Here is a 16,605-nt window from a genome sequence, read left to right as displayed (position 1 = left end):
CTTTGTGATCATACAGGTGGTTTACAACATGGACTTTAAGAGAGATTTTGAAACTCACATGATAATTCCAGTACATCAAACCTTCAGTTCTGTGCAATTCAGGGATACACTGCATGTGCTGGCTGAAATGTCACACAGAGCAAAGTGTGCAGTTGGTGCAAAACTGCTAACAAAAAATGCACCTTTGTGTACACTTTCTGCAGGCTTTGTGTTTTTATAGTTGTGTATGCTGGCTGACGGTCAGCTTTACAGAGGATATGTTTTATGCTTTTTATATGACAGTGTTACAAATGTGTCTGTGATGCAAATTATGCAGTGTTGACAATATATATTAAAACTGAGCAGTTCAAACTGTCATTGCAAACATTGCAGCTAAGAGTTATGCATTTACATTTGTTAGTGCTTGGCTAGGCATGACACTCGTGGAAATCTTCATTAGCGGCATGCTTATGCAGTGTTGACAATATATATAAAAACTGAGCAGTTATATTGCAACAGTTCCAACTGGTTTGGTTTATGGGGTTTAACGTCCCAAAGCGACTAAGGCTATGAGAGACGCCGTAGTGGAGGGCTCCGGAAATTTCGACCACCTGGGGTTCTTTAACGTGCACTGACATCGCACAGTACATGGGCCTAGAATTTCTCCTCTAAAGAAATTCAGCCGCCGCGGCCGGGATCGAACCCGCGTCTTCCGGGCCAGCAGCCGAGCACCAGCCACTGAGCCACCGCGGCGGCCTAACAGTTCCAACTGTCGTTGCAAAAATTGCAGCTAACAGTTTAAGCACATTCATTTACATTTGTTAGTGCTTGGCTAGGCATGACACTCGCGCAAATCTTCATTAGCGGCATGCGAATTTGTCGGCTTGCTATTCATGCCAGTTTATGCAAATCCGTGTGAACCTGTGCACGAAATAAAATACTGCGCTTGTGACTCAGTGCCCTGATGTTATTTTTTTTATAAGCGAACCATGCGACCGACTTTTACGGATTTAAAAGTACAGAACGCACTATCACGCATATCGCAGAATACAAAGGCACTCATTGCAGCTGCGTGTGTTGTTCTCGCTTCGGCGAGCGCGGCTTCGGCCGCTTATCTGTTTTTTTAGCAGCGTCCGCTCCGGCGGACGCAGTTGTTGCTGCGACGCGCGTCTTTCCTTTCCTCTCCTTCCTCTGATCTTTTAACTCTCCTCTATCTGCATGTGACAGCGGTGGTGGCTTGGCTCGAGCCAGTAGCAGGCCCGTGCAATTTCCTTTTCATCCTTCTCTCAGTCACAACAACAACAGCGTCTGTCGTCATCCACACAACATGATACGATGAATGAGCCGGTAGGCCGGGAAACGGGACACAAACTGCTCCGTTTAAAGAAAGAACAGCGCGAAGAAACACGTACATACGAAAAAACGACACACACACGAGTGCTCGTGTGTGTGTCATATTTCTTCGTATGTCCGTGTACCTTCGCGCTGTTCTTTCTTTAAAAGCATTACCAACTAGCCCGGAACCTTGCTCTTCTAAACTGCTCCGGCGAGATAGAAACGTTGACGCCTTGCTCCATTCCGTGTTTTCTCCCAGCTGTAAAAACGTCGACTGGAAGCGTAAAAACCACTGCAACAGAAGAATCCTACAAAAATAAAGAGATGCACATTCTGCGACAGAACAAAGAGCCACAGAACCAATTTTTAGTTAGCGCGAAGGAGTTGCGTTAGAATCGGGGGTTAATTCAGCACAAATCCTCCTTGACTCCTGCCGTTGTTATCTGCTGTCGTAACGCTTTCTGCATCTGTGAAAAAACAAAACGTGCTAGAATCCCCTCAGAAGGCATATTGCGGCCCGCTAACCAAAAAGCTTGCAGTAACGTGAAAAAATAAAAAAAATACACGTCTCGAGCAAATATGTGTCTGAGTTAGCGTACTACGACCATTATGCATACACCGAAGTCATTACAAAGCAAACATTTGTATCACAGGAAAATTTCTCAGAATGATAAAATAAACAACATGCATACATCTGCGGCTGTCTGCGAACTGGCACGGGTCATGCGTCCACTCGAAATTTCGTGCTGGTAAGCAGCTTTTTCTGAGAACGCGCATTGTAAAACCTGCTCAAGGCAGTAATTTCAACGAAAGCGCTTGTGTAATCGGTCGTTTGTTTGGACGACAAAATAACCAGATAATTTTGTGGCAAGAATTAATTGCACAGCAGAGAGCTATTTAATTGCTTGTGCTGCTCAAAGCAGAGAAGCGAGGTTGTGAGAACGCATTTGTGCTTATTCGAGCAAAATTCCGCGCTGTTAATACGAACAAAAAGAAATTGGTCAAAATTCATGTCATTCATGTTTATGTCATTCGGAGTATCAGAAGAGAGCACCAACAGTTTGAAGTAACCATATAAAACGTATTAAAAGCGATAAAATGCGAGAATCAGCCTTCCCAACGGCCCTGTTGAGTGCACTGGATAATGAACGAATTTCCAACATGGCGCCTCGTCTTCTCCCTGCCTGCCGGACTACCGCCAACGGAAATCGCCTCTATTTTGGGCCACTTCCACTAATACCAACGAACGGTGCCCTCCGCCCTCTGTTGATTAATAAGATGCCTCGTACATGACATTGCCGTAACGTCTGGGATTCAGTCATCCACAGATGGCTAATTTAGCTTGTCACTTTATCTAAATATTGCTCGCTTTTTTTTTTTGTCATGCCGCGTCCGCCATGTTTGAAAATTCGACCAACGGCTGCCTCGTCGGCCATTTTCCCTTGCTTCTCGCTCATCCGTTCCTCCTCCCTCCCCATCTCAGCGCCCGGCGCCTGCGTCGACGTTGTGCGCTGCCATTGGTTGACAAAGCGCGGGAAACGAACGGCGGCTTTCTATTGGCGCTTGGCCGCACAGTGGGAGACCCCGTGGCTTCGTTTTCGTCAGTGCGGGACGATGTTCGTTGCGGCCGTCAGTGAGAGACGAGCGAGGACGCGAGTAGGACGGCCGTGCCTGCGGTGAGCCGCTGCAACGTGAATGACTAGTCCTGTATAGGTATGTATACTACTGTGTGACAGTACTTACATTGGAGAGGGCCGTTAACTTAGGACTGGTGTAATACGTTAATACGAGGGAGATTTAGGAATTCTGACAAATATTGGCTTGTGGCTGACCTCTGAATGTTCAGTGCTAGTCGGATATTTTTCTGGCAATTTCCTCACTGGCGTCCCAGAACCCTCCTCGCAGCGCCGCCTCTCCTCCTCCGCTCTTTTCTCCCTTCTCCTCTTTTTTTCTTTCACGGCTGTTGCGCTCTTCGGTCTATTCCTCCGGCGAGAGTGCCTCCGCGCACCGCCGCCGCGAATCTGCGCGTCTTCTGGACCTGGTCAGCGCGCCTCTCAATGTGCTGACGCATGAACACGTAGGTGGTGGTGGAAACGTTTATTGCCAATGATGTAAATCGTAGGGGGCGCCTGGTTTGCCGCAAAAGTTTGCATGATTACGAGCATTGGTCTGGGTATCGGGCATGCAGCAGTATTGGGTATTGAGCAGTCCGGGTTTGTAGTTGTCGCCAATGTGCAGCCTGCGCTATGGTGAGGGACGGAGCGGGGGGTGCGTATTCCCTTCTTTTGTCTCGGTAATACGAGAGAATATCACGGAAGGAGACCAGGTAGTGCATTCCCTGCTCACGACAGTATGAGGCATTAAAGGCTTTCGCATTAATAAAGCGATTCTGCTCGTATTGTCTTTCACAGATGTTCTGCTCCTGGCGAGCTTCTAGGGCGGCCGGCTCGCGATTTTCGCGTTGCCCTTCGAGCCATTTGTGTGGCCGGCACGTTCCTCGCGCAAAGAAGGCGACTGCGCATGTACTTAAAATGGCGTTAAAGGGCGATTCACACGGTCCGTTCGCCCGCGGCCCGCGCACTACCTGGTCTCCTTCCGTGATATTCTCTCGTATTACCGAGACAAAAGAAGGGAATACGCACCCCCCGCTCCGTTCCTCACCATAGCGCAGGCTGCACATTGGCGACAACTACAAACCCGGACTGCTCAATACCCAATACTGCTGCATGCCCGATACCCAGACCAATTCTCGTAATCATGCAAACCAGGCGCCCCCTACGATTTACATCATTGGCAATAAACGTTTCCACCACCACCTACGTGTTCATGCGTCAGCACATTGAGAGGCGCGCTGACCTGGCCGCGGTTCAGAAGAAGCGCAGATTCGCGGCGGCGGTGCGCGGAGGCAGACTCGCCGGAGGAATAGACCGAAGAGCCCAACAGCCGTGAAAGAAAAAAAGAGGAGAAGGGAGAAAAGAGCGGAGGAGGAGAGGCGGCGCTGCGAGGAGGGTTCTGGGACGCCAGTGAGGAAATTGCCATTTTTCTTTGTTAACGACGAGATTTTGAGTTGTCACTTATTGGCATGTGGCTGATTTCTTAATGTTCAAGCAGTGCTCGTTTGGTTTTTTTTCTTTGTTAACGACTTCAGTAGCTACATAGGCTGTGTAGGACAGGTCTCAGGTTGCGTTGTGGTACTCTTTTGAGTGATTGTATACGCACGACGTCGTGTTCGCCGACCGGAGGTTTGTACACGCGCGGATGGATGGATGGATAGGAGCGTCCCCTTTGAAACGGGGTGGTGGAAATTGCCACCATGCTCAGCTTTTCTTTCTTTATTATTTTTTTTTGTTTACTGTGTTGGCAATTTTCATTAAGATTCTCCATCACCTTTGCCTACGGCTTCCTACAATTCTAACCTTATGCCACATCTCTGCTTTTCAGCCACCAATCCTCCAATCGCTTTTTGCTGACTTCCACTGCAGATTTATTTACATGACCATTGTTGTCTTTAAACCCTAGGGCCTCAGAAAGAGTGACTGTGCCTGCATCGACATCCGGATGGATACCATCATTTGATTATGAGGTGTTCAATTGTTTCCACAGATCTACCGCGACGTGGGTCGCTTGTGCCGTCTAGCGACGAAAATAAGCGTTCGCTCTTGCCGCGCGTAGTCGCGTGCTGCGTTTTTTTCTCCCCCATCCATGCTCGACGGCCTGATTTTCCGAGTCAGAACGAATACACTGTTCGCGACTAAACACAGCTTTGTGAACGAGCACTTTTTCGTGATGTGATACGCTTGAGCCATCTGACGAGAAAAACCAATATCAACTTTGTTTCTCCGTGGCCTCCGTGATCGGCTCCGGCGGCGCGCCGCTGCTCTTTGCTCTATCGCGGGGGCCACGGTCCCACCGCTCCGTCCCAGCCTGTAAATGACACTCCACACACTGCAATTACGTAAAGTCCTTTCGCTCGCATTTGTTTTTTTTTTTACTTTTCTTTTTCCTAACCGCGGGCCCGAGAGGAAAGGCGGAGGGAGTGGTGAAAAGTCGTCCGCTTCTACGCAGCGCGTTTGAACTTGTTTACGTCAGTCTTGTTTACAAAATTGTCAGTCCAATGTTTCCAATGCTGCTACAGCCTTGCTGCGTCCGGAGCAAAATGTGTGTGCGCGTGCGCGCGCGCCTGTACAGACGCGTGTTCCGGAATAACAGAGCCGCTAATAATCGTTCTTGGCTGCCTAGACGCAGGCGCATTTGGCGGCAGGCGCCTCGGGCGCGACCGCGAGCGCTGCTTTGTTTTAGAAGTTTCAATGATGGGCGAAATACGAAACTGAAAGAAAGCAAGCAAGCGCGCACTTATGCAGCCATTTTTTCAACATGTTGGATTCTGTTTACTTCCAATGCGTTCGCGAATTTGCAGTGACTTTTTTTTTTTTTGCAGCCGCGGCGACGACCACGAGCCGAGATGGGGTCTCAACAGTTCTGCCTAAAGTGGAAGTACCACCAGTCGAACATGCTGGCCGTGTTCGAGCAGCTGTTATCAAACGAAGCGTTGGTGGATGTGACCCTAGCGTGCGAGGGTTTATCTCTGAAAGCTCACAGGATTGTCCTGTCCGCTTGCAGCCCTTTCTTTCAAACGCTGTTCGTCGAGAACCCCAGCCAGCACCCCATTGTGATAATGAAGGACATGCGCTACATGGACGTGAAAGCTATTGTCGAGTTCATGTACCGCGGCGAGGTCAACGTATCGCAAGACCAGCTGACCGCGTTACTCAAGACCGCGGAAACGTTGAAGGTGAAAGGTCTTGCTGAAGTCACCGGTGAGAACAAGCAAGGCGCGCTCGTGAGTGTAGACGGTGCGGACGCTAAACCTGTGGGCACTCCTCGTGCCGAATCTCCGCCGCTAAGTAGTAAACGTAAAAGAGGCCGACCGCGGCGGCGGTCATCCAGCGACTCCGAAGATGCGCCGCCGGCAACGCGCATCAAGGGGCCGGAGAGTCCCGAAATTATTGAGGACGGTAGTTTGTCTAGCGACCGCGTGCCCGCCCTTCCGGCCGAGTCTCCTTCGAGTCGGACTTCTTCCACTGTGGCGGTGTCTTCTACGGCCGTGCCTTCAGACGCACTTCTCGGTTCCAGCGCCAAGGCCACAAACTCTATGACCACCTCGCAGCATACCCAGGACTCTGTTGGTGACGACGTGGGGGAGGGCGACGATGCAGACTTTGAGGTGGAGCCTTCGAACCTTATGGAACAGTCTATGTCGACGGAGAACGTAGGTGCTCCCTTGCTGTTGTGCTCCTTTTAAGAGTCTGTGCGGTGGACTCCGTAAAGTTCCGTGTTTTTATTTCTAGTGCTTATGGTTGCTTGCCCTTTCGTAGGAGGAACCTCTGTTCGCGGACGTCGCCTCATCATCGCAAGCACTAGGGAACGAGTCACATCACACAGGGTCCACATCAGCAGACAACTCAGCACTTGTTCCTGTTCAAGCCTCATTGCCTTCAGACATCTCGAGTCAAGGTATGTTGTAATACGTGTGTGTTCAGTCATGAAGCCTAAGCCACCTTTGCTGTTCTGTTTTCAGTGGATATCAAGCCGTCGCCTTCTAGTTTAATGCCCTATGTCGAGCAGGCGATAGCGCCTGTCGTTACCGCCCCTCCTGCCGCTGCGTCGTCCGGGGACGGCGCATCTGGCGCCATGGTGATGTACACGGACACTTCTGGTGTTCCTGCCATCGCCGGCCCGTCCAATTATCATCCGGACAAGCAGCAGCAGTCAACGCCGTCTCATGGTACGTTACCCCGTCCTCTCTTCTATCCCCTTCTCTTGCCCCACGACAGCCCTAGCCCCCGTCGTGCTCGGGGTTCAGCTTCGGCTGCAACGCCGGGTTAGTGCGGGTGCTACGGTTGTATCGGGCTCTATTCCAACGCTGGTCTCTGGTTCTGCCATTCAGGCTTGTTACATGGAGATTTGGTCTCCACCTTGAGGCCACCGTTCAATGCGTTAATGGTTAACTTGTCAGGGTTATGTAAGAGCTGTGCTGTATTCTCTGTATCGCCCTGCTTTGTACAATCGACCAAGTAAAATCATCTTCCCTCGCTGCCTCGACCCCGGAGGGTTCTCAGAAGACGCCCAGTCATTTGTCCCGTTTCTTGTGTCATTTTTATCTTCGGCGCTTTCGCGGTGCGAGTTTCCAAGTGGATTGGGGATTTTTTGGACCTTCGGAAGATCTTCATACCACCTCGTCCTGCCTGGCCACTGCGAGGATGACATCCAGCCTGCAGTCATCACGCGCTTTTTTTCGCGTCTCGTGCCATTGCGGTTTTTCGTTCCGACTTGCTGCAAGCTTCTACCGGCAATGGAATGTCAGCTCTGGATGGTAAGTCACTTCTTAGCCCCGTCCCGCTCTTTTCCCTCCCTTTGACGTAACTTGTCAGGGCCTTAGGGGTTTCGCTTTGCGTTGTCACTGTAGCGATGCTTTGTATCTGTGTACCGAAATGAAGTACCCCGGAGGGTTCTCAGAAGACGCCCAGTCATTTGTCCCGTTTCTTGTGTCATTTTTATCTTCGGCGCTTTCGCGGTGCGAGTTTCCAAGTGGATTGGGGATTTTTTGGACCTTCGGAAGATCTTCATACCACCTCGTCCTGCCTGGCCACTGCGAGGATGACATCCAGCCTGCAGTCATCACGCGCTTTTTTTCGCGTCTCGTGCCATTGCGGTTTTTCGTTCCGACTTGCTGCAAGCTTCTACCGGCAATGGAATGTCAGCTCTGGATGGTAAGTCACTTCTTAGCCCCGTCCCGCTCTTTTCCCTCCCTTTGACGTAACTTGTCAGGGCCTTAGGGGTTTCGCTTTGCGTTGTCACTGTAGCGATGCTTTGTATCTGTGTACCGAAATGAAGTAAATTGCTGGTTTGGTTCTGGTGTCTAGTTTTTCTTTCTCGACATTGATACGGGGCGACAAGTGTTCAAAGAAAACTGTTTGCGAGGATGGGCGATTGGAAGTATGTGTGTGGTTTGATAATGGGTGAGTGAAAGTTGTGCTGTTACACCGAACATTGTACACAATTTGCTCGTCGCGATACGTATTGCTACACTGGGAAATGGGTTCGGAACTAAATTAAATGGCAGCTTCGCTAGTCATTGCGAGTTCCAACTTTGTTGCAGTGATTAGATAAAACTGTCTTCGAGTTGGCCTGGGTGGGTTCGCTGTGCGTGCGTTCTTCGCAGGTGCACCCTCCCCCTGGACTCCAGCCGGGCAAAGGTGAACCTGGTAAAGATCGGATCTACCTTCGCGAAATAAAAGTGTAATAATTAAAGATCTATTTCTATAGACTTGTCTAGTTGCTGTGCTTTGCGTTTGGAGGACTGCCAGTGGTCTGGTAAAGTCCCGAATGGTGTGGAATTTGCAGTGGTAATGGCTGTCGAAGTGTAGGCATTCTGGTTTCTGGTGCGCTCTTTCGTTCGAATTCGACTCTGGCTCGTGGAAACAAAAGGAGTGAGCAATGAGGTGGTGAAAGCTACGGTTAGACGTCGGCGGTGAGCGAATAGTTACGCATCCATCCTAGGTGAGGAGTCCTCATGCATGGGCTAGCATGAGGGACGTCGGTGATATGCGGGTAGGTGTTGGGTTCTTGTGGGTGTAATTCCCTGTAACGTGAAATTTGCCTCACTGAATCGGCGCATGGGCTCGAAAAAACGGTGCGGTCTCCATGGGCAGCACAGGCGCGATTTTTTCGCTGGTTTAGCCATGGCCGGGCTAGAGGGCTGACGCGCGCGCTCTTTCTTACGGCCTGCGCTTCGGGGCTAGTTCTCACCTTTCACCGCCGCCAGTTCGTGGCGCTGTTAGCCAACCCTCCCTATACTCAGTTTCATACATGTGCAACGCGGTGAAGGCTACGGAAGTAGTCCGCAGAAAAAAACAAAGGTGTATCCCTCCGCGCTGTTTTGTGGCCGTGCGGTCTAACGCGTCGCTCTATGTTCCTCCCTTCCCGTTACGGCGAGGTTTAGGTGTCCACCGAGATATGACAGATACATTTCCTTTCCTCAAAAACCAATTTACCGACGAGCAAGGCGTATTTGTCCGCGTTTCAGATTGGTCCAAATTGTCGTCACGCCGCTGAGCTGGACGCCATTTTCTCAAAAGTAAAAGGAAGGCAGACAAAGAGTAAACACGGCGGCCAGCGGGGACCGCGAAAACGTGAAATGGAAAAAGACTACACACGCAAAATACAAAATCACAGATCTCGACCGATTCGCTCGCAATATCATCGTTTTTTGTGACGCTGATGACAAATGTATTACCCTCGAAGCCTGTCGGCAATGCATTTATTTTTCGCTCACCACAAGCAACGCACTATTTTCTGTCACGGATGCAGGCTGCGCAAAAAAGAGCGCTAGCTTTGACAGCGTTGCACCTGATGTATGAAACGGAGTATAGGGTGCCTCGATGCGCGCGCGCGCGCCCAGTTCGGCTGACTGAACCAGACAGCCCCCGCGTTTGTGGAGACCGCAACACAGGTGATATCTCTTTGCACTAGCTTACATTCCCTTTATCATGGGCCTCCTGATAATGGGCGATTCTCTCGCCCCTTGTCCCGGAATTCATACGGCCGAAAAGCATTAAATTATGAAAATTTGGAAGAAGCACTTCAAAGCAAATGATGCGAATTACTCTTCGGTATACTCTTTATTGAGCAATGTCTGCTGTATTTCAAACATTGATTTCAGCAAAGTCTGGTACAAATTTCGATTAAATATAATCACTCAGAAGAGGCATTACTGCGTAAACAAGCAGTTCGTAGTGGGATATTTTTTTTCCAGAGATCCTGAGTTCATATGTGTCAAGGTCATAGTCTGATGAGCTTCCTGGACGGCTTGTGCACATATTTGGAGGGCTTGTCTTGTGCGTCGGTGATTTTTTTTGCGTTGTTGATGAGCAGTATTCGCATGAATTTTTCGGCAATTAAAGTCGCTGATCGCTTTGCGTGGCTGTCGTCAACACACTCTGGGCAGCTTAGTACTGACGCGCGTTCGAGCTGAGGCTCGACGAGTAGTTGAAGAACTTCAAGCGTATTCGTTCTTGGCAAGTCGTTTGCCGCGCGCGCAAAAAAATTCACTACATTGTTTAAGAGTGCAAGAAACTCTGGCTTTGGGTAGCATAGCCCGCTCCTGTCTTGGCCTTGCAACAGTGCATACAGAGGATCATCTTTTTTGCACGTTGTAACTAGCATTTCACAGGATCCGCAACCAAAATCTGTTATTAACTTAGCAATGTAGCCGCCAACGTATGACAAGCCCGAGTAAGTCACCGACCTTGGTGTAGAGGCTTGACATTTGCTTAGGTCTTCCAACTCATCGTGAAACTTTTCAGAGAGTGTGGCAGCCACTTGTTCAGCATCAGTACCAGGCGTCTCGGTTTCGTTTGGGCTTAATGACTTGGCCTTCACAATCCGATCAAGGGCAGCCGTAACGGCCCTGGCATCCAGTTGATCGTTGCTGCCGCACATTTGTCGGATTCTTCCAAAAAGTGCCTCAATTGGATCACTATTTAATTTCTTCGTCAGCACATAACTGACGCCTTTTTGCAGCAAGAAGCGTGCCGTTTCCACAGTGGACTGCGTTGTGAAAAGCAAGGCTTGAAATGTCTCTTCTGTGAGTGCGCCGTTGCCTGAAGCGATTGAACATGACTGCACATTCCTTATGTATACACTGAACTCGTTTTCTAGCCACAGCAGACGATGATCGTACGTATTACAGATCGGCGCCTTGTATAGCCACTTCCTGCATAGGAAGTATCATGTATATCAAACCATTCCTTTATCGTTTTGATAAAACTAATGGTGGCACTTGCTTCTTTAAAATCACTCAGGACCCTATCTCCACGGCTATTCTCCTGCAGATGCTGTAGCGCCGCACAAACCTGCGGTGAGAACACTTGAATAGCATGCAGCACGTTTTGCTTCTCCAGGTTCGAAGGATACACATGTTTCCGTGTTAGGATCCGAGCGAGTTTCACAGTCATCAGCTTCTGATACTCTTAAAGCTTCTGAACGTATGTACCAGTAATAACATCACAGCCATCCATGAGCTGCCTTTCGAGGAACTGACTGCGGATATTTTTTATGACGTGACATGGGTCAAAGCTAAGGAAGATGACCCGCTCGGGGTCATGCGGATGTGTCACAACCGTACGCAAACAGCCATTACCCATGTGCTTAAACATTGTGGTGTTCGCCGAGTAGTTATCGGTCACAATGCGAACTACGACAAATCCGCACGACTCGACCGCGACAATCACTTCCTTCGTCCATTGGTAAAGGTCTTTTCCACTCAGCTGCTTCGTAAAGTAATAAGAGCAGGGTATTTTATATTGGCTGTTGGTGCCACACAGAACAAAGCACAGTACCCTGTTCGCTAAAATTCCCTGCGTGCTCGACGTGCTACAGTCGGGTCTGTCCTTAAGACCGAACACGGCATCTCCTTTGCGATCATAGATGCACTTTGGCTTTATGCTGGCTTCATCAATGATTAATGATGCCATATGCTGCCTGCTGCTCAGAAGTGACGCCTCATGAACAAGTCTTGCTCGCATAGCAGCACTCATTCCGGATGTGGTCGGACTTGGGCCCATGTATTTCTTGAGGGTGCATTTTGCTGGCAAATTCAGCAGCCTTGACTTTCGAGCATGATCGTAGCCCTTCGGTGAGAGAAATCGCCGTATGATGCATTCTCGAATAACTTCTTCAGGATACGTCTGATGTTGCTTTCCGTATCGCTCTATTTGGTGCAGCAGGAATACCGCCTTTTTTTCTCCATTCTGGGAGTCCGCCACGATTCTTCTGACCGAAGCATGATGTTTGCTTTTGCGATAGAATGCAGTGCGTCGTTCTTCCATCGCGAGTTTTTCCACCAACTTCTGGCTCTTGGAACGGTGATATGAAATTTGAGAGCGAAGCTTTGAAATCATAGAAATGTACCGGCTTGCTCGCTGGCCATCGTTGGTTGTGGTTTGCGTACTGATGCTTTGAGTGCGTTCGGTGAGGCAGTCCGGCAGATTGCATTCCACAGGCAGCGATTCAAGCTGCTCAGCTTTCCGTTTGGTTTGTTTGGGCGCAGGAACATCCCGAGCAGTAGGTTCTTTGCGGGGCTTTTTCGCGGGAGGCGCCAGGTAGGTCGGATAGCCTTCGAAAACGGTGGGGACAGCACCAGGCAAAAGTTTCTTGATGCGGCACTCTGGAGTGTAGTCGGTCGATAGAAAATGCTGGCTACACACGACCGTAGACGGCGACTTATCGTTGATCGTAAAATCCTTCCTTGCAATGTTTCTTTGCCATTTGGCGCACAACTCTCCGTCACTTGAAAACTGATGAAATGACACGCCTGGGCATTTCCCAGAGCGCGAACGGCAGAATGGCACGCAGCAGTACACCATGTGGATGCCGATCAGCCCACGTGCACCAACTTAACACGAAACACCCTGAAAAATTTAACGACACAATCAGCAATGGGTCGAGAAAATCAAACAAAATAAGTCCCAAAACCACTATACTTACTTGGTAGAACGTGGCAGCAGCGAATACGTGCACTGGTGTCCGGTAAACGTTTGCGGTATTTGCAAAACACGTGCGATGAACCCTGTCCGTCCGTTCTTTCCGGCCGGAGGCAAGGCGTCTACTGAGAAGAGGTAGGGTTGGGTCGCAGCGCCCCACGCGGCGAGCGGAGCAACGAGCCGTCAAGAATCCACCCTATTGTTCCCTCGCCGGGCGCGCAGGCCGTAAGGAAGAGCGCGCGTCACCCCTCTAGTCCGGCCATGGTTTAGCGTCCAAGTGCTAAAACCTCGTTGGTCTTAACGGGACGGCGTTTCTATTTCCCATACTAGTTGCGGTGCACCGTAACGTGGCCCATATGTTTCCTAAATGCTCTCCAGCTAGGCGACGATGTATGAACTGCAGTATACCGAGCCTCTCGCCGGCTCTGGCAAAGATGGCTTTGGCCGGGAATCTTGCTTCACCACCGATTCGTCGTCGCCAGGGCCGAATTAAGAAAAATGGGGGCCCTGGGCTGATGCGCATGTATGCCCCTCTCCCTTTTCCTCCACTGGCCCCCCCCTGCTACACTAATGGAATATATCCCATGTTTCATTGTAATTCCACCAAATTTAAAAGAATGAATTGTGATCAATGGGATTCATGCAGCAGTGACGCAGTAGTTTTAGTTTGACAATATGCGATTCTTGGAGCGCGCGACACGTGTCCGTCTGTGGCCGAACGCCGCGGAATAGGCACATGAGCCGATCGACAATCTGCGGGGCTGCACTGGTCTCCTCTTTCAATGACGCCGTACAGAAGCCGACAGACGGTTTTTTTTTGTTCGTAGCCCTTTTTTAATGGTAACGCATAAAAGAAAAGCAGGCTGAGTTAGCTTCCTACTGTTGAGCTGGGTGCTCCGGCAGCGACTAGGAAATAGAAACATTGGTGGTTTAGTGCCCCGAGAGGGTATTAATAAAAGTTATTGAAATTGATTACATGATGAACGTTTACTACTTCCCTCATGGGGCACATTTGAATAGCAGAATTTAAGTCCTGGATCAGTGGTGCGCTTGCTCGGCACTGAGCCGAGTACCCGGGTTTAAACCCAGCCGCACGGCGGCCACGTCTTGCTAGAGGCGAAATGCAAAAAAGCGCCTGTGTGCTGTGCAATTTCAGAGCGCGTTGAAGATCCCCAGGTGGTCGAAATTATTCCTGAGCCCTCCACAACGGCACCTCTTTTTTTTTGCCGCCGCCGCGGTGGATCAGTGGTTATGTTGCTCGGCTGCTGTCACGAAAGATGCGGGTTCGATCCCGGCCACGGCGGTCGAATTTCGATGGAGGCGAAATTCTAGAGGCCCGTGTACTATGCGATGTCAGTGCACGTTAAAGAACCCCAGGTGGTCGAAATTTCCGGAGCCCTCCAGTACGGCGTCTCTCATAGCCTGAGTCGCTTTGGGACGTTAAACCCCATAAACCAAACCGAATCCTGCAACGTGTGTACTCTCGTGGTGGGCAATTAGTAGTAGCAGTAGAATCACATTATTTGGTCACTCAGATGCCGAATGGCCGTGGGGCATTCCAGAAAACAATGGGTCAGTAAACAAGGTGTCAGTAAGACATCGCATGTCACTTCGTCAAGTAGCTTTGTGACACGGAGAACTGAAAAAAAAAATAAAGTAAGCATCTGGTGCGCACCTTTAATAAAGGAGGACCATTGGTTCTAAACTATTATGCTCAATCAAAAATACAAAATGGCAGAAAATGATGCCATTATTTTTGGTGTATAATGTGGTGAATGAGGCCCTGTCCTATTAATCAGAGATCAAAGCCAAATCTCATCTGAGGTGATAGGCACTGTGAAAAATGTCGTGTGACATGGCATGAAAGCACGAAATGCATTTATGGTGGTACTTGTGTGAACTTTCTTTTATGTGGATGTATTGATTTTTTTTCATTCATGCAATATTCTTTCATTTTTCAATCAAAGCAGAAACATCAAGGATGAAAATTGCATGCGTTGGAACTCTTGGCGTTTCATGCCTCTGTGTTTGACACATCACATTTAATCTGAATCTTGTGCTGTATGACCTCGAATCTGCGAATGCTTGCTTACGTAATTCGATGTAACTCCAGCACTTCACACTCTTCCTTTGTCTCCTGGTTGGCGCTGTGTGAAGACTGTAGCTCTGATAAACCTGTCCTGTATTGTGTGGTGAATTTTATTATCAATTGTATTTCATGCTGTTTACTGGTTTTTGGGTTTCCTTTTGGCTTTGCTGAAGAGTACACTATGATTCCTTGTTTGCTCATCAGTGACTGACCTCATTTTGTTATTGCACAAAGCATTATTGACTCTGTCGAAACTATATTCATTGCTGTGTTCATTTGGCATGCATTTTGACATCTTCCATTTCGTTTTGAGGGCTTTTTAAGAGCAGGTTATATTAAGTTATGTGGAGTGTACTGTTACAAAGTTTGTTTTAGTTTTCTAACAATACCCAGTGTATATCTGCACATCTGGAATTCATTATGTACGAATTTCATTTCATGATGGTGGTATGAGCTTTGATTTGTTATTGACCTGGAAATTGTTTTATTATAATGTGAAGCCATTTAAAAAAATTGGCCTCTGTTTTTGTTAAGCTGTGTGCTCTTTTGCTATACACGATTGCACGATGCAGCGCCAGTTTTACCAGGTTTACTGAGCTGCTGTGTTGCTTTTTTAGTTTTGCCTGACTGGTTCCTTTGCATCAAAAGAATGTCTGTAAAACGAGCGTAGTGTTGCTGTGATTTCTGCTCAAAGTAATGCAACAACTGATGACAAGTCACACCTTTACTCGCTATTTCTTGCTGCATTCACTCTCCCTGCAATAGTGGCCTAGTCATTGTAGTGGGCATCTCGCATGTAGGTTGTGCAGGGCTGGATTCCCTGTGCCACTGGCTACCCACCAGTGGTACGTTACGCAACCTTTCTCCCTGGCTTTTGCTGGATGGAATGCCTGGAAATGGGTGTTGGACCACCCCCTTGCGTTGATGAAAGCGCCTTATACCACTATGCTCTTTGACCAAAGCAGCTCTTGCATCATAAAAATTCATCATTGTCATCACCAGCTCTTCCTCATTGGTTCTGATGAGCTCGCCTCATCATCATGTTTGCAGGGAAAGACTTCTTCCATGCCATCCATGGTGTTAGAAAAGTTGGTCACCTTAAACCTTTTTCAGAGCAGCGTATTGTGAAACTCGGTCACAATAGCTTCTTCCTTTTTCCAAAAACCTCCTTGTTTCTTGTCCCAATATTGGAGATGCGGGTACTACACGAGTAAATATGGTGTGCTTTAACTACTCGTAGCACAATAGTGTGCAGTTTCAGATGTGCTTCTACTCGATTAGTTGCACTCTTGTAGACGGTTTTGGCAGAACATCATGTTGGGCATATTGGCAACATTCATCGGCAGCTGTAACCTGAGTGCTTTCACCAGTAGTTATGCTTTGAAAGTTTTTTTCCTGTGTGCAGTACAACGACCATAGAAGGCTTAATAAACAAATGACGGCTGTATCAATATTTTGGTTCATTAAACATGAATGACAATCGTTAGTTCTTAAGCCTGTGTAGGCAGATTTGTACTGTCCTTCCTTTGAAGCGAGAAATTGTGCAAGTTCATTCTTCAATGCAATGGCTGTTGGCTCGATTTCAATAGGTTTATGAATTTGTAGGCGGTTGTCAGTGCTTTGTGAGCATAAGTACAGTAGTCATCTCCATGGAGAATT

At 48.7% G+C, this 16,605-nt stretch overlaps 1 protein-coding gene across 3 annotated transcripts in view; it reads left to right on the top strand.

Annotated features, from left to right (window-relative positions):
• Positions 1–2,959: 2,959 nt before the first annotated feature.
• Positions 2,960–16,605, top strand: part of LOC149329977 (uncharacterized) — a 73,924-nt gene continuing 60,278 nt past the window's right edge. For all 3 annotated transcript variants that reach the window (XM_089560696.1, XM_089560694.1, XM_089560695.1), the window contains exons 1-4: positions 2,960–3,027; positions 5,753–6,583; positions 6,690–6,828; positions 6,893–7,099. In XM_089560696.1, the coding sequence (XP_089416822.1) occupies positions 5,777–6,583; positions 6,690–6,828; positions 6,893–7,099 (1,153 nt within the window). In that variant the 5' untranslated portion in view covers positions 2,960–3,027; positions 5,753–5,776. The remainder of the gene's footprint in view (positions 3,028–5,752; positions 6,584–6,689; positions 6,829–6,892; positions 7,100–16,605) is intronic.

The sequence above is a fragment of the Amblyomma mixtum genome, chromosome 9 (genome assembly GCF_055824585.1).
Source record: "Amblyomma mixtum isolate Tamu chromosome 9, ASM5582458v1, whole genome shotgun sequence".
Lineage (NCBI taxonomy): Eukaryota > Metazoa > Arthropoda > Arachnida > Ixodida > Ixodidae > Amblyomma > Amblyomma mixtum.
Note: the sequence above shows the minus strand (reverse complement) of the source record. Positions and strands in the feature narration are given on the sequence as shown.